At 40.9% G+C, this 22,066-nt stretch overlaps 1 protein-coding gene across 1 annotated transcript in view; it reads right to left on the bottom strand.

Annotated features, from left to right (window-relative positions):
* CACNA1C (calcium voltage-gated channel subunit alpha1 C) overlaps positions 1-22,066 on the bottom strand; it is a 611,798-nt gene that overhangs the window by 544,633 nt on the left and 45,099 nt on the right. Inside the window, 1 exon segment of the mRNA XM_070756479.1 lies at positions 1,868-2,207. Within this exon segment, the coding sequence (XP_070612580.1) occupies positions 1,868-2,207 (340 nt within the window).

Below are 22,066 nucleotides of genomic sequence, written 5' to 3'. Positions count from 1 at the left end.
TGCCAACTATGGAGCTTCTTTGTCCAGGAAAGTAAGATATAAAATTAATCCAGAAGATCAAACAATAGTAGAGGGGAAAAGAAAGGGAAGGGAGAGGCTGGAGGATATCTTTGAACATTGTAGTGACAAGTCCATTTTTAAACTCCCCAAATACTGAAGAAAAATTGTTTTAAATACAGTGTTCCCTCGATTTTTGCGGGGGATGCGTTCCGAGACCGACCGCGAAAGTCGAATTTCCGTGAAGTAGGGATGCGGAAGTAAATACACTATTTTTGGCTATGAACAGTATCACAAGCCTTCCCTTAACACTTTGAACCCCTAAATTGCAATTTCCCATTCCCTTAGCAACCATTTAGATTATTACTCACCATGTTTATTTATTAAAGTTTATTAAAAAAAATATTTATTAAGGGCAGATGAAAGTTTGGCGATGACATATGACGTCATCGGGCGGGAAAAACCGTGGTATAGGGGAAAAAACCTGCGAAGTATTTTTTAATTAATATTTTTGAAAAACCGTGGTATAGACATTTCGCGAAGTTCGAACCCACGAAAATCGAGGGAACACTGTACTTGGGTAAACTGGTGAGGTTTTCTATTTATCCCTTCTGCTTCGCTTAATTTATAAGAAATTTAATTTCAGAGCAACTTACATTCATTTATTTAAATCAGAATCTGATTTACATTTTTTTAAAAAAAACAGATATAGATCTGGATCAGATCTTTATTGGATCCACTGAGTCTTGGTAACAGGGTTATAGATAAGCTATAGATTCAGTTCAGATAAAAGTCAGGAAGAACAGATTGTGAAATATCACAGAAAATGTCTCTTTTGTTAGCTAGCACCTGGTTATCTTTTGTTTCCTTACCCGATCAAGACAGAAATAATACATTTGAAGATTAGTTTTAATGTTGACTCTTTGTGTTGACTCACACACGCACACATACAGATGATTGGTTGATTCAATTATTAGATAAATAGAATTCCAGAACAGAGATATTTGTTTATGTAACATATTGTATAATTGTTAAATATAGAAGGGGGATTTTATAACTTTTACTGCACCCCTTATGTAAGGGCAGTGGGATATATTTACACTGCTCAAAAAAATTAAAGGGAACACTTAAAAAAACAGAATATAACTTCAAGTAAATCAAACTTCTGTGGAATCAAACTGTCCACTTAGGAAGCAACACTGATTGACAATCAATTTCACATGCTGTTGTGCAAATGGAATAGTTGTGCAAATGAAATATTCAATGAGACTATTTCATTCATTCAGATCTAGGATGTGTTATTTGTGTGTTCCCTTTATTTTTTTGAGCAGTATATCTTTTTCTTTCTTTCTTTCTCTCTCTTTCCTTCCTTCCTTCCTTCTTTCTTATTTATCTAGCTATCAAATTTATAGGCCACCCTTTTCCTAGTGGACTCAGGGTGGCTTACAACAATAAAATGGTTGCAAAATTAAGAGTTTATTGTAAGATGTATTTTTCTTATGTTTAATGTTAGATATTAGGGGTTTTTTTCTTTTCTTTTTGGTTTGTTTTTTTCCCTTTTGTTGTTTGTGTTGGAAGTTTTTTCCCCTTTGTTTTGTCTTTGGTGATAAAAGAATAAATAAACATGTGTGTGCTTTTTAAAAAAAAATACAGAAATAATACAGTATAAAATGGTCAAGGAAACACTCCTACATCATGCCGCAGTTTCCATTCATCTATAAATAGCCATGTCTTGACCTCCATAAATCTGATTGAAACCAATCCCAGCCTATTCCATCTGATCTGCCTCTCCTCTCCCTAATCTGTAGGCTTGTTTACAATTCCCAATCAAATCTTAGGCAACCTGATGATTTTCCCGCTCCCACATGACTAGACCAGAAAAGGATATTTCCATTCAACAATACTGATACATGCCCTCCGGATTGGATTTTTCAACGTTAAACACAGCAGTGCCCGGGGAGGACGTGTAGCGGTCGTGGTACCCTGTTTTTTCTGTTTCCCATACTGTTGCCGTTTCCTCTGTGTGGAGCTAGCGGTGGATATGGTTGCGTTGCCAGCAGCACCCATCAACTTTGCCTGCCTGGCAGCATCGATAGCAGCCTGCCAGGAGAGGGCTGCACCTGGAGTAGGGATATGCTCAGGTGCCAGCCCCGTTGCTGCGTTGGCATTCATGTTGGCAAGAGCCGGACGGGGACTCACATAGTTAGAACCTAGAAGAAAGAAAAAGAAAGGGTTTGAACACAAAGCTGAGAAAGAACAGCACAACCTGTGGCTTAATAATTTAATTTAATAATTTAATTTAATTTAATTTAATTTAATTTAATTTAATTTAATTTAATTTAATAATTTATTAATTTAATTTAATTTAATTTAATTTAATTTCATAATTTAATTTCATAATTTATTAATTTAATTTAATTTAATTTAATTTAATTTAATTTTATTTTATTTATTGGATTTGTATGCCACCCCTCTCCGAGGACTTGGGGCGGCTCACAACATATATAAAAACATAGTAGTACATCTAATCAAATTAATATAATTAAAAAACCCTAAAAATCCTAAAATAATTTAATTTAATTTAATGTAATTATTTATTTATTGGATTTTTATGCCACCCCTCTCCGAGGACTCGGGGCGGCTCACAACATATATATGTACATAGTAGTACATCTAATCCAATTAATATAATTTAAAAACCCCAAAAATCCTAAAATAATTTAATTTAATTTAATTTATTCGACTCCTATGCCACCCAATCCCGTAGGACTCAGGACGGCTTACAACAATAAAAACAATACAATGATACAATAACTAAAAAAGAGGTCAAACAACAAAAATAAATAAAATCCCAAAACCCTAACAAACCCAATTATAAACACAAACCCACACACACCCAAAAAACCAATCTAACAAACATCCATACCAACAAACATAATTCGGGCATGTCTGGTGTTAAAATTCACAGCCCCCAGGCCTGTCGACAAAGCCAGGTTTTAACAGCTTTTTGAAAAGCCAGTAAAGTTGTAGCAGTGCGAACATTGGGGGGGGGAGCTGGTTCCATAGAGCCGGGGCAGCAACAGAAAAGGCTCTCCCCCGTGGTCCCGCCAACCTACATTGTTTAGTCGACAGGACCTGGAGCAGGCCAATTCTGTGCAATCTAATAGATCTCTGGGAGATATGAGACAGGAGACGGCCCCGTAAATAATCAGGCCCCAAGCCATATAGGGCATTATAGGTGATAACCAACACTTTGAATTGTAACCGGAGACTAATTGGTAGCCAGTGCAGCATGCGGAGTGTCTGCTACAAGTTTGTTTTTTTATATTTTCTTATATTTTTTCCAATATACAAAAAGCTAATCACACTGCATGGCTAGGAAACAATGCAACTCAAAACATGTGCCATCAATATTAAAACAAGAGCACAAACACTTGTACATACCAAATTCTTAGATTTTTAATTTATTGTTACTGTATTCATAGCCGGATGAATTGCAGGGGGAAACACGATTTTCTGTCTAAAATCACCCAATCACTTATCTGACTTGGGCAATGTGTATAACCTTAATTTGGGGCAGATGTTCACCATTTTCTGGTCCTCATGAGACAAACAACATGGCTATTCATCAACAACCACTATTCTATGCATCTTTACACGTTTTTATTTCGTTTGCAGCAGTTTGCAGCTTTGAAGATTTGTAGCTCCAGAACTTAATTTGTCACCCTTTTGTAATAAAACTGCTAGCACTCAAAATGTCTACTTGACAGTCTAGGAAAAAGAGCCCAGATGTTGTAACAATCTGTCTCAATGCTCCAGTTTCTACATTACGCATTAAAAAGTCAAATTGTGGCTGAAATGATGTAACATTATTCCTACTAAAATGACAATGGAAAGAAAAGGAATTTAAGTGGCAAGAAAACAAACCTGTGAAACTGGACATGCAGTGAAAGTTGACAGAACTGTTCACTGCACTTTAATCACATAATTTATAAATCAAGTTCTTTCTTTCTTTCTTTCTTTCCTTCTTTCTTTATGTATTTATTTATTTATTAGATTTGTATGCCGCCACTCTCCGTAGACTCGGGGCGGCAAACAACAGTAAAAAGACAATATGTACAAATCTAATATTAAAAATAATGTAAACCCCCCCCCCCAATTTAAGAAACCAATCATACATACAGACATACCATGCATAAATTTTATAAGCCTAGGGGGAAAGGAATACAGTAGTCCCTCGCTATACCGCGCTTCACCTACTGCGGCTTCACTTCATCGCGGGTTTCTGAGGAAGTCGATCTGCAGATTTAAACAGCCCGCCGAACTCGATCGGCAGGTTTTTTAAAAAAATAAATAAATCTAAAATTGTAAATACTGTATTTAAATACTGTATCTAAAATAAATACTGTGTGGGAAGGGTTTATAAACACTTAAAACAATGAAAACTTACCAAACAATTACAATATAAATACTTAAATAAGTACTATCAGTCGATAAATTCCCCATCGCGGATTTCACCTATCGCGGCCAGGTCTGGAACGTAACACCAGCGATAGGTGAGGGACTACTGTATCTCAATTCCCCCATGCCTGACGACAGAGGTGGGTTTTAAGGAGCTTACGAAAGGCAAGGAGGGTGGGGGCAACTCTGATATCTGGGGGGAGTTGGTTCCAGAGGGTTGGGGCTGCCACAGAGAAGGCTCTTCCCCTGGGTCCCGCCAAACGACATCCACAGAGAATTGCCCTTCATAACGATTCTGGGATTACACAAGGTAACTAAAAAGTAATCCAAATTATTTCTTTTGGAATGTATTTCTCCTCCCCGTTTTCCAGTTCAGTTTGCAACCTAGTATTTTCCGGTGATGTTTAATTTCCTGGCGTGAGTGAGGCTAAAGGAAGAAAGTGTAAAGGAATTAGGTTATGTTTAGCTTAACAAAAGATGTCTGAGAGGAGACATGATAGCAGTCTTCCAATACAGTGGTACCTCATCTTACGAACTTAATTCGTTCCGTGACCAGGTTCGTAAGTAGAAAGGTTTGTAAAAGGAAGCAATTCCCCTGGGGCCCGCCAAACGACATTGTTTAGTCGATGGGACCTGGAGAAGGCCAACTCTGTGGGACCTTATCAGTCGCTGGGATTCGTGCAGTAGCAGGTGGTTCCGGAGGTAATCTGGTCCAATGCCATGTAGGGCTTTAAAGGTCATGACCAACACTTTGAATTGTGACCGGAAACTGATCAGCAGCCAATGCAAGCCACGGAGTGTTGAAGAAACATGGGCGAATCTTGGAAGCCCCACGATGGCTCTCGCGGCTGCGTTCTGCACGATCTGAAGTTTCCGAACACTTTTCAAAGGTAGCCCCATGTAGAGAGCGTTGCAGTAATCGAACCTCGAGGTGATGAGGGCATGAGTGAGCAAATAATGCATGCAACCCTATTCCAAAAGTCACCCCTTTTGCCTTGCGCTACTGGGAATCCCCCCCTCTGGACTTCCATTGCCAGCTGAAGCGCCCATTCTTGCGTTGCTGGGATTTTCCTGAGCCTCCCCTCGCTGGGAATCCCTGCCTCCGGACTTCCATTGCCAGCAGAAGCGCCCGTTATTGCATTGCTGAGATTTCCCTGAGCCTCCCCTCGCTGGGATTCAAAGCAGCACTGGAAAAAATGAAGGGAATCCCAGCGAGGGGAGCCTCAGGGGAATCCCAGCAATGCAAGAATGTCCATCCTAGACTTTTAAATAAACAAAAAAAAAATTCTACCATGGGCATAAACATGATTTTATGGAAATCAATTACACAAACAATTTTTGTCTCTGGATTTGAAGATGGAAATGTACCAGTAGATTGATCAAAACATCTTTAATAAACATACTGTTAGCCTTAATTGACAAATATACAAGAAACCTTTATTCTTAATATAGCCTTAGCTTCTCTTCGCCACTGTCTTAGCTGATATTTTGTGTTGGTTTAAATCTGGTAGCGTTTCAGTTCTATATGAAAAATCCCACACATCTGCTTTGAAGTCAGCTGCAATACTATTGAGCACGTCTTAGAGCACAGAAACAGCACACTTAATTTTTAAAGAGATAAATGTCTAGTTCAAGCTTACACGGGAACAACTTGAATTATAATTCTATAATCAAGCAGAACAAGAAAAATTTCCATTTTTTTTTAACATGCAGGCATTCCTGCTTATCTTTTTCATTGGAGGCAGGGGGAGGGCTGCTATAAAGTACTGGCGGGAGCAATGCCCTCAAGCCACTCTTGATTCTTGAAGCATTTGGGGGATGTGATTTGCCTGCCTTCTCCTTCCTAGGGCTGAAAGAGAGCGATTGGGCCAAAGTGCCCCAGCAAGCTTTATGTCTAAGGCAGCAATCTCCAAACATGGCCATTTTAAGACTTGTGGACTTCAACTCCCAGAATTCCTTAGCCAACAAGGTTGGCTGGGGGATTCTGGGAGTTGAAGTCCAGAAGTCCTAAAATGGCCAAGTTTGAAGACCCCATGATTTAAGGCAAGATTTAAATGCAGGCTTTCCCTCTTTCCAGCCCAATGCTTTCAACCACAGTTTGGACCAAACTGTCTCTCACAGTATACTAATCCCCAATATACAGTGAAGGGCTACCAAAATTTTCACTGCCACACTGTGGGCGTGGCTTATGCATTTTCTTTCAACATCATTCAGTGCAAATTGGATGCTCTGTGCAAATTGATAGCTCCATTTTCGCTACCCCACTGCGTTCCCCCCCCCAGTCTGGGCAGTAGCCCACTCCTGGTCGTAAGTGTGAGGGTCATACTTATTAATATATTAGTATATATTAGTATATAGCCCATGTATTTTATGGGCTATGCTTAGGTCATCTTAAACACGACCAAAGCATAGCCCATAAAATCATCTGCTACAACATCCTTCCTGTCAATGACTACTTCAGCTTCAACCACAACAACACATAACCACACAACAGATACAAATTTAAAGTAAATCACTCTAAACTCAACTGCAGGAAATACGAGTAGTTGATGCATGAAATTCACTACCTGATTTTGTAGTATCATCACCTAACCCCCAAAACTTTACTCTTAGACTATCCACTGTTGACCTCTCCTGATTCCTAAGAGGTCAGTAAGAGGCGTGCATAAGTGCACCAGAGTGCCTTCCGTTCCCTGTCCTAATGTTTCTCTCTTACTAGTATTACGTATCTCTTACTACTATCATATTCTTATATTGAGGGTACTGTACTGCAAAGTCCCTGAGGGGAACGATGTCTCAAAGGGCCTTAGAGCAACCCCAGCTAGGCGGGTCACTCACGAACGCCAATCCTAGAAAGAAGACTTGGACACATCGCTCTCTGGATGAAATGACACAGTATTGAGCTGTGCACCTCCTTTTATTGGGGGAATATGCAAATGGGAATGATTACACGTACATGTCAAGTGATATAAAAACATCCAATAACGTAACTCTAAAAGATGACACAACTTCCGAGTCCTTCCTATCTCCATATGGCACGTAACCAGTTTCCACTGAGCAAATGTCTCTCATGGCCAATTTCCTGGGACCTTTTGTTGTTAACACAGCTATCTCCTGTTTACCACAAAGCAAGGTCTTTTATCACAGCCTTCGTCCTGTTTACCCCAGGCAATGTAAATTGCATCTTTTGATCACACAGTTCTTTTCCTGTTGATACATTCTTGTTATTCGAGGAGAGTTGCTTGAACCGTTTTATGGCCAGTCATTCCCTTAAGCAGATTTCACCAGAAATGCAGACTCACTATGTGACCTACGCGCAGTCCTGTCCTGGCTAATGGAATCGGAGTGTATAAGGCATTTATGTTAGAAGTCCAGGTATAGTATAATCCTATCCTAACATGCAATGGCGGCTACATTATATCTTTGTATACTACCAATAGGTACTTGACGAAACAAATAAATAAATAAGTAAATAAATATGTGTTGCACTTCAAACCTTGAAGTGCCTTGATTTGGATTCTACTGATTTTCTTGTAGGACTACAAGTCCTATCATAGAGTTCAGAAGACGCAAATGGGAAAAGAAACAAGGACTGTGAGAGTGTAATGACTCAACAATTATCTTAAAAACAGTAGGGAAATTAGAAAAACTTCATATTTTAACGGTTTAGGGCATTTCAGATCAAAACTTGGCTTAAATTCTCCTTCAAAAGTCTGATCCTGCAAATTATCATAAACATAATACTACAGATTAGATTTAAATTACCGGTAGGTTAGATTATTATTATTAGAGTTGGAAAGGACCTTGTAGGTCATCTAGTCCAACCCCCTGCTCAACCCCACCCCACCCATCATTTCGGACAAATGCCCGTGCAATCTCCCTATGAAAGTCTCAAGTGTTAACAGCTAAGATAAACAGCTGCTTCCAGAATCTCCTCTCTTGCACACCTTCTATCTGTCTGTATCACCACCTGCCTGGTAAAATGTAAAATTGCAAAGGATATATGAATCAGCACAGCAGGCTCCCTTAAAATGTTTTCTTCCTATTGTCATTCCTTCTTTTTCACATACAATGGTGGCATGGAAAATCAAAAAAAAATTGTAAAAACAAAAAAAATGCTTTAAGGTTATATGTATTTATACAACATGGTAAAATAAACTTTCCTATTGAAAATAAGCTATTCTGGTACTGACCCTCATGAACTCAGCAGAAATCCACACTCAGGCTTTGTATAAAGGGATCATATGGAATGACCTCAAGCTTGGACAGCAAACAATTTTCTCAGCAGGTAACACCATGCACTAGACAATTCACATTTCCTATATTACAAGGCCTACCTCTACGTAAACCAACCAGTCCCTAGCTGACGTGACCTTACTTTGTAGTTCCTCTATCACACAATTTGAAATTATTGTTAAAGTTTTTATTCAATGCTTATCCAGTTCATGCCTCCTGTTGTAGTATATTTCTAATATTTTTATTATGAAGATAGTCTATAGCAGTGATGGTGAACCTTTTTTTCCTCAAGTGCAAAAAGAGCGTTTTGAGTGCCCACACCCATAATTCAATGCCTAGAGAGGACAAAAAAAGCTCCACACACACACCGGAGGCCCCCTGGAGGCCGGAAACGGCCTGTTTCCCAACTTCTAGTGGGCCCAGTAGGCTTGTGTTTCGCCCTCTCCAGGCTCCAAAGGCTTCCCTGAAGCCGGGGGAGGGTAAAAACGCTTTCCCCTATCCCCCTGGAAGCTCTCCGGAAGCCAAAAACGCCCTCCCAGAGTCTCTGTATGAGCCAAAAATCAGCTGGCTGGCACGCACATGCACGTTGGAGCTGAGGTAGGGCAACAACACAAGAGCACACAACAGATTTAAACTTAATATTAACCGCTCCAAACTTGACTGCAAAAAATATGACTTCAGTAACCGAGTTGTCGAAGCATGGAACTCATTACCAGACTCCATAGTGTCATCCCCAAACCCCCAACACTTTACCCTTAGATTATCTACGGTTGACCTATCCAGATTCCTAAGAGGTCAGTAAGGGGCGAGTACAAGTGCAATAGAGTGCCTTCCGTCCCCTGTCCTATTGCTCTCCTATATCTCCTATACCTTTCTTCTATTCCTATATCTCTTCTTCTATTCTTTCATTGATATGTTCTATTACTATATCTTTTTTTTCTATTATTTCTTAGATATATTTTACTATGAGTATCTCCTCTATAACCTTCATCATGTATTTTACTATGTGTATATAGATATATACCCACTAAAACCCTCATTGTGTATTGGACTAAATAAATAAATAAAATAAACGGCTTGCGTGCCAGCAGATATGGCTCCGTGTGCCATCTGTGGCACCCATGCCACAGGTTCGCCATCACTGGTCTATAGTATGTAGTTATAAGCCTACTTAGCTATTCCCTCATGCCATGTAGAAAATACATTCCATTTGTCTAAGCATCCGGCTTCCATTTTTACCTCAGAAAAGGTGTTCTTGAGGGCTGGATGCTCAAAAGGTAGATAAAATGGTTGAGAAAACTCCTTTGAAGGATCCGGAGGAGTTGGGTCATTCGTCCCATGATTTTAAAAGCAACTATTAAGCCAAACAAATAGTCATTTTTCCAGGAAGATTAATCGCAAGCCTGTGAGTCAACTGTACAGTGGAAAAAGACCAAGGACAGGAAAGTAAATTCTGAGGAAATTAATATGTATTGAATGAAAATGAACAGAATGTCTCTCCTCCTCTCCCCCCCCCTCCCCCGATGACTGTCTATTTCATCTTGTTTATCTAGAGCTGGAAGTAAACCAAAGAACCTGAATCTGAAGGAGGGCAGGGAAACTCTATACTGTGAATTGATTTTTAAACCTGAACAGAGGGTCCCTCTTTGGTGGAAAATACCCATATTTTGTACAGAGGCCAGCTATAGACCTCTTAAATCTAATTAACCTAACCTGATATAATACCAACACTCTCGTGCTGCACTGGCTACCAATTAGTCTCTGGTCACAATTCAAGGTGTTAGTTATCACCTATAAAGCCCTACGTGGCTTACAGTCTGACTATTTATGGGACCATCTCCTTCCACATAGTACCTCCCAGAGGCCTATTAGATCACATAGAATCAGCCTTCTCCGGGTCCTGTCGACTAAGCAATGTTGCTTGGCAGGACTGCAGGGGAGAGCCTTTTCTGTAGCTGCCCCAGCTCTATGGAACCAACTCCCCCCCCCCCCCGGCTGTTTCCACTGCTACCACTCTACTGGCCTTTCAAAAAGCTGTCAAGACCTGTCTTTGCCAACAGGCCTGGGGGTCGTGAATCTTAACATCAGGCACGGTCGAATTATATTTGATTGGTATGTGTGTTGTTGTTAAATTGGACTAGGGAGTTTACGGGGGTTATTTTAGTATATGGGTTATAATGGGGTTTTATAGTTATTATTAATATTTGATCTTTTATTATTGTATTATTTCTGCATTGTTGTAAGCCACCGTACGTCCTATGGGATTGGGCGGCATAAATTAAATTAAATTAAATTAAATTAAATTAAATTAAATTAAATTAAATTAAATTAAATTAAATTAAATTGTAAAGGTTTCTCTGGCAGTTATGTCCCACTGTATGGCACAGTGATCATCTCTGTTTCCTGGCTGAGCATTGTCCTAAGACAATTTCCTTGATCGTGCGACCAACAATGCTATACGCCAAAGGTGCCCAGAATGCCTTCCCACCAAAGTGGTACCTATTTATCTACTTGCAGCTGCATGTTTTCAAACTGCTAAGTGGGTAGGAGCTGGGGCAAGTAAGAGGAGCCCAACCTGTTCCATGGAGTTTGGGTCTCAAACCTTGGCTGACAGCTCTCCAGCTGACAAACTCAGTGTCATAGAAGTCATAGAATTCTTTATTGGCCAAATGTGATTGGACACATAAGGAATTTGTCTTGGTGCGTATGCTCTCAGCGTACATAAAAGAAAAGATACATTTGTCAAGAATCATAAGGTACAACACTTAATGATTGTCATAGGGGTCAAATAAGCAATGAGTAAACAATCAACATTAATAAAATCTTAGGATACAAGCTACATGTTACAGTCATACAGTCAACATGGGAGGAAATGGGTGATAGGAATGATGAGAAAAAACTAGTAGAAATAGAAGTGCAGACTTAGTAAAAAGTTTGACGGTGTTGAGGGAATTATTTGTTTAGTAGAGTGATGGCGTTCGGGGAAAAAACTGTTCTTGTGTCTAGTTGTCTTGGTGTGCAGTGCTCTGTAGTGACGTTTTGAGTTGAAACAGTTTATGTCTAGGATGTGAGGGGTCAGTAAATATTTTCACCGCCCTCTTTTTGACTCGTGCAGTGTACAGGTCCTCAATGGAAGGCAGGTCGGCAGCAGATTGGCATACAAATCTAATTATTATTATTAATAATAATAATAATAATAATAATAATAATAATAATAATTTTTGTGTCTTGAACCACTGAGCCATCATGCCCCCTCTAAAATAAAATTGCTGCACATAAATACATGATTAAAAGAGAACATTTTACCCACATCATGCATTTTGTAAAAGTGGTTCATTTCCTTCAAACCAGGAGTGATTACTTACTTTGTAGAATCACAACTACCGTGTTTCCCCGAAAGTAAGACAGTGTCTTACTTTCTTTTTACCCCCAAAAGCCCCACTACGTCTTACTTTCGGGGTATGTCTTACATTGGAAAAAAATTGAAAGGGTCGCGTTCCCGAAGGCATCTCCCCAGAGTCCAGAAGGGCAGCCGCGGGGCAGGAGCCTCGTGAGCCCTTTTCCAAGTTCAACCTCAGGGCTCCAAGCGGCGTGCACGCGTGGAGCCACAGACGCGTGTCGGGGAAGCGTGTGTCTGGAGGGGAGGAGCCTCTCTGCGCAGTTGGGCAGCCCCACCTGCCTGCCGGAAAGGAGGCGGGCGAAGGAGGGCGCAGCTCCGGCCACTCGCCTCGGAGCTGGTCGGCCTCGCTGGCCGCTTGCAGCCGAGCCTCGGCAGGACTCGCTTGCTGGGATGAGCACCTTCGCTACAAGCCGCCGCCCGCTCAGCTCGCTTCGGACCAGCGCCGTCCTTCGCTTTGCCAAGCTGGGGAAGAGGCGGTGGCGCCGCGGCGAGGTGAAGGCGAGGGGCGTGCGGGGAGCTTGGAAGCGACGTCATCGGGCTCCCCCCCCGGCAATACCCCCGTGTTTCCCCGAAAGTAAGACATATGTCTTACTTTCGGGGTACGGCTTATATTAGCCGACCCCCCTGAAACCCTCGATACGTCTTACAATTGGGGGTGTCTTACTATCGGGGAAACAGGGTAGTATGTTCTTTCGCACATGCGCTTTCAGTAGCCTATTTGAGAGTCTGTCTGTACCAAATATGTGTGGCTTTCACACACGTTTTTTCTGCCTCTTTATGGGCCACATTATAGAGAACATGCTGATTCCACAAGGGAAAACCTTCTGCAAATTATGCAATGTTTGAATGAATTTGTCCTGCCATTATTGCAACTGTATACCAGCATATAACTAATAACTTAAAATTGACCCTAAAATAGAAGTACACATAGTCCAGGGTCGGTGTGACCAGCGTAACATCACTTGAAGTGGGGGCTCCTATGGTGGGCGTGGGTGCTCTGCCAGCGAAAACCAGCCTCAAAGTTCTGTTTTCAGCCGCCGTGGCCTCCTGCAATCCTTTGCCAGTGAAAACGTTGGCAGTAGCATCATGGGCCAACCCTTCACTATTTCCAGGGCAGCCACACGGGTCAGATCTAAGCACCCAGTGGGCCACATCTGGCCCCAAAGCCTTGAGTTTGACATCCCTGCTCTAGGCAAAGATGCTCTAATTTAGTCTGTGCTTAGACTAAACCGGGGGGGGGGGAGGAAAGGGGGGTTGACTGCTCTATATATTACTTGAAAAACACATTAAACGTTTAAATGATATTTAATTCTTTATTCATGTGGCACAAATTTGCTACATATTAGGATAGTTCAAATTGCTTTAATGGTTGCTCTTAGTTTACATTTAAAAAAATCAAAGTAGGTTTAAAATGTGTTTTTCAATATTATATTTGCGTTAATCACCTCTATGGTTAATTGTCAAAATTGTTCCATTTTTCTCCTCTATAGAGATCATTTCCTTAATGGCTACTTTTTGAAATCTTCAAAAAAAAAAACATGCACATTTTGAATAATTAACCTTGGCTTGATTTTCACCCACACTTAATTGCTACATTATCCAGTACAGAAAATTGGTTGATTGGGGTTTAAATGTTTGATTTGTTTATATTTCCTCCTCTCCGACTTTTTCTGATTGTATGTGGCTACATTCATATTTTAGTAGCATATTTTTCTTCACTGCTTAGTATAATCCAAGAAGAATATGATATAATGGGAGCCTTTGGTTTGCTCCTGAACTGACTGATGTAGCTTGCACCTAGACTCTCAGTAGCATTTATTCAGGATAACCATTGCTTCTTTTAGGAAGAATTGTAAAAGTATTTGTTTAACAGATTAACAGAGTTGGAAGGGATCTTGCAGATTCAATTCAATTCAATTTATTAGATTTGTATGCCGCCCCTCTCCGAAGACTCGGGGCGGCTCACAACAATAATAAAAACAATATTCCAATGAAAACAAATCTAATATTAAAAAGCACATAAAACCCTATCATATTTAGAAAAGCAAACAACATATACATGCCCAAATATAAATATAAAAAAGCCTGGGGGAAAGGTGTCTCAACTCCCCCATGCCTGGCGGTATAGATGGGTCTTGAGTAATTTACGAAAGACAAGGAGTGTGGGGGCAGTTCTAATCTCCGGGGGGAGTTGATTCCAGAGGGCCGGGGCTGCCACAGAGAAGGCTCTTCCCCTGGGGCCCACCAAACAACATTGTTTGGTCGACGGGACCCGGAGAAAGCCAACTCTGTGGGACCTTATCGTTCGCTGGGATTCGTGCGGTAGCAGGCGGTTCCGGAGGTACTCTGGTCCAATGCCATGCAGGGCTTTAAAGGTCATAACCAACACTTTGAATTGTGACCGGAAACTAATCGGCAGCCAATGCAGATAATCTAGTCCAACCCCCTGCCCAAACAGAAGACCCTACATCTGCCTTTACCTAGGATCGAACTCGCAACCTCTTGATTGTGAGGCAAGACCGCCACCTCTAGGCCACAGCAGCTGCATTTCTTATTCCAAAATACCTTCCTTATGTTTCCTAAAGTCAGCTATAGCCCTATATTCTTGGCTGCCTTCAAACCTAATTCTCAATTTGTTCTTTGGGTCTCACCTGGGCTGAAGATATTAACTTTTAACTTCTTCCTGGTTGTTCCCCACTGGGCCTAATTTACAGCTCTTGATATCTGATTCATAGGTCACTTCGGGATGTTGCTCATGATCTAACACATGACCCAGACTGTGGTTGTACGAATACAAGGTTGCATAATCTGACCCTGCCCTGAATTCTATTTCAAATAATAGTAACTCAATTTATGAGCAATTAGAAAGAAATTCAAATCTTAATGGGACAACACTCCAAAGGCTAACTGAAATTCAAAATTTTGATATTCACATCTATCTAAGAGCAATAGCACTTGGACTTATATACCATCCCATAGTGGTTTACAGGACTCTGGGCAGTTCACAATGTTGGCATATTGATTGTTTCCTCATTACTTATTTGACCCCTATGACAATCATTAAGTGTTGTACTTCATGATTCTTGACAAATGTATCTTTTCTTTTATGTACACTGAGAGCATCTGCACCAATGACAAATTCCCTGTGTGTCCAATTACACTTGGCCAATAAATAATTCTATCTATCTATTCTATCTATGTTGCCTCCACCAATCTATTTTATTTAATTTATTTATTTTGTCCAATACACAATGAGGGTTTTAGTGGGTATATATCTATATACACATAGTAAAATACAAGATGAAGGTTACAGAGGAGATACTCATAGTAAAATATATCTAAGAAATAATAGAAAAGAAGATATAGTAATAGAACATATCAATGAAAGAATAGAAGAAGAGATATAGGAATAGGAGAAAGGTCTAGGAGATATAGGAGAGCAATAGGACAGGGGACAGAAGGCACTCTACTGCACTTGTACTCACCCCTTACTGACCTCTTAGGAATCTGGATAGGTCAACTGTAGATAATCTAAGGGTAAAGTGTTGGGGGTTTGGGGATGACACTATGGAGTCCGGTAATGAGTTCCATGCTTCGACAACTCGGTTACTGAAGTCATATTTTTTACAGTCAAGTTTGGAGCGGTTAATATTAAGTTTAAATCTGTTGCTTGCTCTTGTGTTGTTGTGGTTGAAGCTGAAGTAGTCGCTGACAGGCAGGACGTTGCAGCATATGATCTTGTGGGCAATACTTAGATCTTGTTTAAGGCGTCTTAGTTCTAAGCTTTCTAGGTTAAATCTAGATTCTCATTTTACTCGGAAGAATGGAAGGCTGAGTCAACCTTGAACCCCTCAGGATCTAACTCCAGATTGTGGACATACAAGGCTGCATTCTAACTACTACTCCACCAGTGCTCTTAGTCAGCTTACAACCATTTGTTTAGCAAAGTTACAATGGCACTGGAAAAAAATGACTCTTGTCCATTTTTCATACTTACACAACCATCCCCACAGTTGCATGATCAAAATTCAGATGTTGGCGCATGGCATGTATCTAGGACGGTTGTGGTGTCCTGGGATCATGTGATCACCTTTTGCAGCCTTCTGACCAGCAAAGTCAATGAGGAAGCCAGATTCACTTAACAACCGTGTTACTAATTTAACAACTGCAGTTATTTATTTATTTGTTTGTTTGTTTGTTTGTTTGTTTGTTTGTTTGTTTGTTTGGTTGGTTGGTTGGTTGGATGGATGGATGGATTTCTATGCCCCCTTTTCCGGAGACTCAGGGCAGCTTACAACAATAAAACCAAAATATACTATCATATAAAAGTGAAACCCAACCTGCCAACAGAGTTAAGTTTTTAAAATCTTGCGAAAGGCCAGGAGGGTGGGGACGGTGCAAATCTCTGGAGGGAGTTGGTTCCAGAGGGCTGGGGCAGCCACAGAGAAGGCATTGCTTATCTGATGGGACCTGGAGAAGGCCAACTCTGTGGGATCTAACTGGCCACTGGGATGCATGAGGCAGAAGACGGTCCCGTAAGTATCCTGGTCCTAAGCTATGTAGGACTTTATAGGTCATAAGCAACACCTTAAACTGCACCCAGACACCAATTGGCAACCAATGCAGCTCGCGGAGTGATGGAGAGATGTGTGTGTGGTTAGGAAGGCCCGTAATTGCTCACACGGCTGCATTTTGCACCAATGGTGTATCCGAACGTTCTTTAAAGGCAGACCCATGTAAAGGGCATTGCAGTAGTCAATCCCCGAGGTGATTTACCTAAGAATTTGGCAAGAAAAATCGTAAAATGGGGTAAAACTCACTTAACAACTATCTTGCTTATCAACAGAAATTTTGGGTTCAATTCTAATCATAAATTGAGGATTGTCTATGTGGTACATGTCCCAAAGTATAGAGTAAGGGAAATACTGTGAAGCCTTCAACATTTTGTGTCCTACTCTCAACACCATGAGGTCGATTAGACCTGAACGTCAGTTCAACAGAAAGACTAAATTATACGGTACTTTGTTGGTAGGTTATAAATACAGAATCCGGGATCCCTGCTTGTGTTTTTCCGCCTCTCCTCTTATATTTTGGTATCAGTCTTTTCTTAATATTATCTCCGTTCCCAGAACTTAAGAGCTTCTACCCTTTTTACTTACTTACATAACAGTTTCTGCATATTTGCTTCAAGGCCACCTCTCTGGCTCTCTACATTCCCAAAGGAAAGGAGTAGGCAAGTAATGCAATTATTCCAGCAATGAGATTCTACTGAGGAAATGGCTTACTTTTAAATAGAAGCACTTCCTTAAGAGAAGATGCTTTGATCACACACCAAACTCAATTATCAGTCAGAAAATTCCCAGGCTCAACAGAGTAGCTAAAAGATCTTGACGTTATGAGCAGGTTATCCTAATCTCATGATATCTCTTAAACAATATTTTAGCTGTAATCGCACACTATGTCCTAACTTGTTCTGTCGGGCTCTCTGGTAGAATCCTCCCAAAAATTCGCAGGTACAAATTTCAGACACACACACGTTTGAAAATTCAAAACAATGTTCTTTATAATGAAAATTCACTTAAACCAAGCCCTCTTTTGGTATAGCAAAGAGCACTCGTCTCCAAACAAACTGGTAATTTGTACAAGTCCCTTATCAGTTCTGTGATACTTAGCTTGCAGCTGGGAGGCAATTCACAGTCCTTCTTCTTTCACAAAGTGAAACACACTTTGCTCTGGTTTAGTTTCAAAGTGGGGAAAAATCAGCACACAAAAAGTCAAAGTCAGTAAAGAGGAAACACAAGGATCAGATAATCCTCCACAATGGCCAAACCCACAGGCTGCTATTTATAGCAGCCTCACTAATTACCACAGCCCCACCCAACCACAGGTGGCCTCATTTTCTTTGATAATAATCTCTCAGTTGTTGTTGCCTATGCATCGCTCTCCGCATGCGTGGCTGTATCATTAACTCTTGTTCTGAATCCAAGGAGGAGCTAGATAATTTATCTCCTTCTGAGCTGTCTGCCACACTCTCCTCCTCCCTGTCACTCATGTCTTCTTGGTCAGAGGAGTCTTCATCAGCAGATTCCACCGGCGGGAAGGGGGGTCAAAACAGGCCTGCAGCATGTGGATGTCTCCCCCACATCCACAGTCCTTGGGGCAGGAGCTGGGCCAGAGCTAACCACAACAAACATCTACTGAACTTTCATCAACAAATGCAGCCTTGTGTATATTAGTTGACTATTACTGTATTTTTCAGAGTATAAGATGCACTAGAATATAAAACACAACTTCGTTTTTTGAGAGGAAAATAGGGGGGGGGGGAGAGAATCTGCTTACCAGATATTCATCTGGTAAGCGTCCTTAGTCTGGTCAGCTTCAGCACATTATTTTATCCCCTGGTTAGAGCTTTTAAAAAACCGTATTCGGAGAGAGTAACAATGAAAGAGCTTGCAAGTCGATAAGAGCTGGGAATATCGTTAGCACCTGGTTAGGGCTGGAAAGAAACATTTGGAGCAAGTAGAGCAATGAAAAAAAAACCTGCCAAGCCTTAAGGCTTGGAAAACATTCTTCGCAGAGAGTAACAATGAAAGAGCATGCAAGTCGATAAGAGCTGGGAATATCGTTAGCACCTGGTTAGGGCTGGAAAGAAACATTTGGAGCAAGTAGAGCCATGAAAAAAAAAACTGCCAAGACTTAAGGCTTGGAAAACATTCTTCGCAGAGAGTAACAATGAAAGAGCTTGCAAGTCGATAAGAGCTGGGAATATCGTTAGCACCTGGTTAGGGCTGGAAAGAAACATTTGGAGCAAGTAGAGCCATGAAAAAAAAACCTGCCAAGACTTAAGGCTTGGAAAACATTCTTCGCAGAGAGTAACAATGAAAGAGCTTGCAAGTCGATAAGAGCTGGGAATATCGTTAGCACCTGGTTAGGGCTGGAAAGAAACATTTGGAGCAAGTAGAGCAATGAAAAAAAAACCTGCCAAGACTTAAGGCTTGGAAAACATTCTTCGCAGAGAGTAACAATGAAAGAACCTGCAAGGTAAGAGCTGGGAAGATTGTTAGCAGCCAGTTAGGGCTGGGGGGAAAAAGCTTTTTTAAAAAGCTACACTCAGAGTATAAGACGCATCCAAATTTTTAGCCTCTTTTAGGGAGGAAAATGTGTCTTACACTCTGAAAAATACAGTAGTATATAAACACATATTTAATAATCTGCAGTTTTCAGACTGTATCTCTGAATACACTTATCAGGATTTTTTTTTTTTTGCAGATTGATATTGTACGTTACAAGAGGCTTGTCAATCTAGCATTTGCAGCATCCAGACTGATCGTAAGAACAATGCAAGTATCAAATCATTTCTGTGTACGTGTGGAACCCTGCTGATAACCTCGTTTTTAATTATGTGGAAGGTGCACCAGCCATCCTCTTAGTCAACTAAGACCTCAATCAAAATGCTGAGGTAGCCCCAACGTCCCCAGCATGGCCTTTCAGACAGAAGTCAGTTTACTACGGATGAGGTATTAATTCATACCTGGAAGAATGACTTTCTTTTGACAGAGTTCAAGTCCCTCAGCAAAAGCGGAGTTTCTACATCCCTCTGGAAACATGAGAGGAAACGCTTCAATATGGATTTTATCCTCAGTTGTTAAGGGAACCGGGCTACGTGCTAGTAAAACAGAGGCTGGAATATATTCACAGACAGCTTGTTATCGGCTACCACAAATATTAGAGCAAGTAACCAAAGCTCTAATTCTAACCCGGAAGGTTCATTCTCCCTAAATCCCATGAGGCATCTGTTCAATAATATTCTTCTTTTCAGCCATAACGAAAGGAAGATCCAGAGATCAAAGCTTTCTTGTGGCTCAGATGCCACTGAAACACTCAAACACATCCAGTTTCCTAATAACACATTAGGAAAATCTTAATACAATATTCCTTCTCATAAAGAGTATTCTAAATGGTCTTTGAATTCTATATTATATAACCTCTGGTTCATTCGATTAGGTCCCACAGAGTTGGCCTTCTCCGGGTCCCATCGACTAAACAATGTCATTTGGCGGGTCCCAGGGGAAGAGCCTTCTCTGTGGCGGCCCCAACCCTCTGGAATCAGCTCCCACCTGAGATTAGAACTGTCCCCACCCTCCTTGCCTTTCGTAAACTCTTTAAAACCCACCTCTGCCGTCAAGCATGGGGGAGCTGAGATAACTTCCCTAGGCCTATATTGTTTATGTATGGTATGTTGTGTGCATGTTTTTTAAATTATGGGTTTTTAGTTTTAATTATTAGATTTGTATTGTACATTGTTTTTTCTATTACTGTTGTGAGCCGCCCCGAGTCTACGGAGAGGGGCGGCATACAAATTAAATAAATAAATAAACAAATGAACAAACAAACAAACAAATAAATAAATTTAGCTCCAAATTGCTAGATTCTGCTTCTCCCACTGTGCATTCAGGTACCAGGAATATGACAGACAGGATTGGGTTTATGCTAGACCAGTGAGGGTGAACCTATGGCATGGGTGCCACAGGTGGCACACGAAGCCATATCTGCTGGCACGCGAGCTGTTGCCCTAGCTCAGCTCCATCATTCATGTGCATGCCAGCCAGCTGATTTTTGGCTCACACAGAGGCTCTGGGAGGGTGTTTTCGGCTTCCAGAGAGCCTCCGGGGGTGGGAGAGGGTGTTTTTATCCTCCCCTTGTTCCAGGGAAGCCTTTGGAGCCTGGGGAGGGTGAAACACGAGCCTACTGGGCGCACCAAAAGTTGGGAAACAGGCCATTACTGGCCTCTAAAGGGCCTATGGGTGGGTGGGTCGAGGAAGCTGTTTTCCCCCTCCCCGGGCATTGAATTATGGGTGTGGGCACTTGTGCATTCAGAATAGCGCATGCACATGGTCTTTCGGCACCCGAGGGAAAAAAGTTTTGCCATCACTGTACTAGACATCAAAGTCTATTGTCCGGAGTATTCTTATTGTATATTTTGTTGCAAAATATGCAACAGTCTGCGGACAGGTGCTGGCATACAAATATTATTATTATTATTATTATTATTATTATTATTATTATTATTATTATTATTATTATTATTATTATTATGTCAATACAACACAGCAAATGAGATCACTATGCAGGATTTCGTATTTCATCACCAGTCGGGCACTTCCCAAGCACCTAGGACTGTGTGATGTAGCGGCGAATTATCTTTGCCGATCCCAGTAATGTGGCCTTTTGCAATTGACAGATGGAGATTTTGTCAATTCCGATGGTTTTCAAATGTCCGCTGAGATCCTTTGGTACTGCACCCAGCGTGCCAAGTACCACTGGGATCACTTTCACTGGCTTATGTCAGAGTCATTGCAGCTCGATTTTAGATCTTCGTATTTCACTAATTTCTCTAGCTGCTTCTCCTCAATTCTGCTATCCCCCGGGATTGCAATGTCGATGAATTATTATTATTATTATTATTATTATTATTATTATTATTATTAAATTTCATGTGTCATTCAGTTCTACATCCAACTGCATCTAGAATAAAAAAATCATTTCTCTTCTCTATCTGTACTTATCAGTACAACAGGATGGAGTTAGTAAGTAAATTCTGTTTTAGAGAAAATGCTGATGTCTTGCATAACCCGCTTAGTTTAACTGCTGCCAAGCAGTAATCCTCACATATATTTTGCTGCAGTAAGATCGTGCTAGCACCATGACACAGACTAGATGTGGCTACAACCATCGCTGCAAATCAAGGGCTGTCTTAATCAGCACTATTTTAAAGGCAGCTAACTTATTTTATTTATTTATACTGCTGATTATTCAGAGAGCTTCCCAGCTTCACCAGCAGGCCATTATTCTCCCTACCCAATGCTTAACTGACTTACAGATAGCTCACCTGGACATTTGTGTATGGGAGTTATGTAAAATTTGTACATTCAGGAAAAGGGAGAAATCTTTCCAGCAAAGGAAATATCCTTT

The sequence above is a fragment of the Erythrolamprus reginae genome, chromosome 6 (assembly GCF_031021105.1).
Source record: "Erythrolamprus reginae isolate rEryReg1 chromosome 6, rEryReg1.hap1, whole genome shotgun sequence".
NCBI lineage: Eukaryota > Metazoa > Chordata > Lepidosauria > Squamata > Dipsadidae > Erythrolamprus > Erythrolamprus reginae.
The sequence above is the reverse complement of the archived record's forward strand: the minus strand, read 5'-3'. Positions and strand labels throughout refer to the sequence as shown.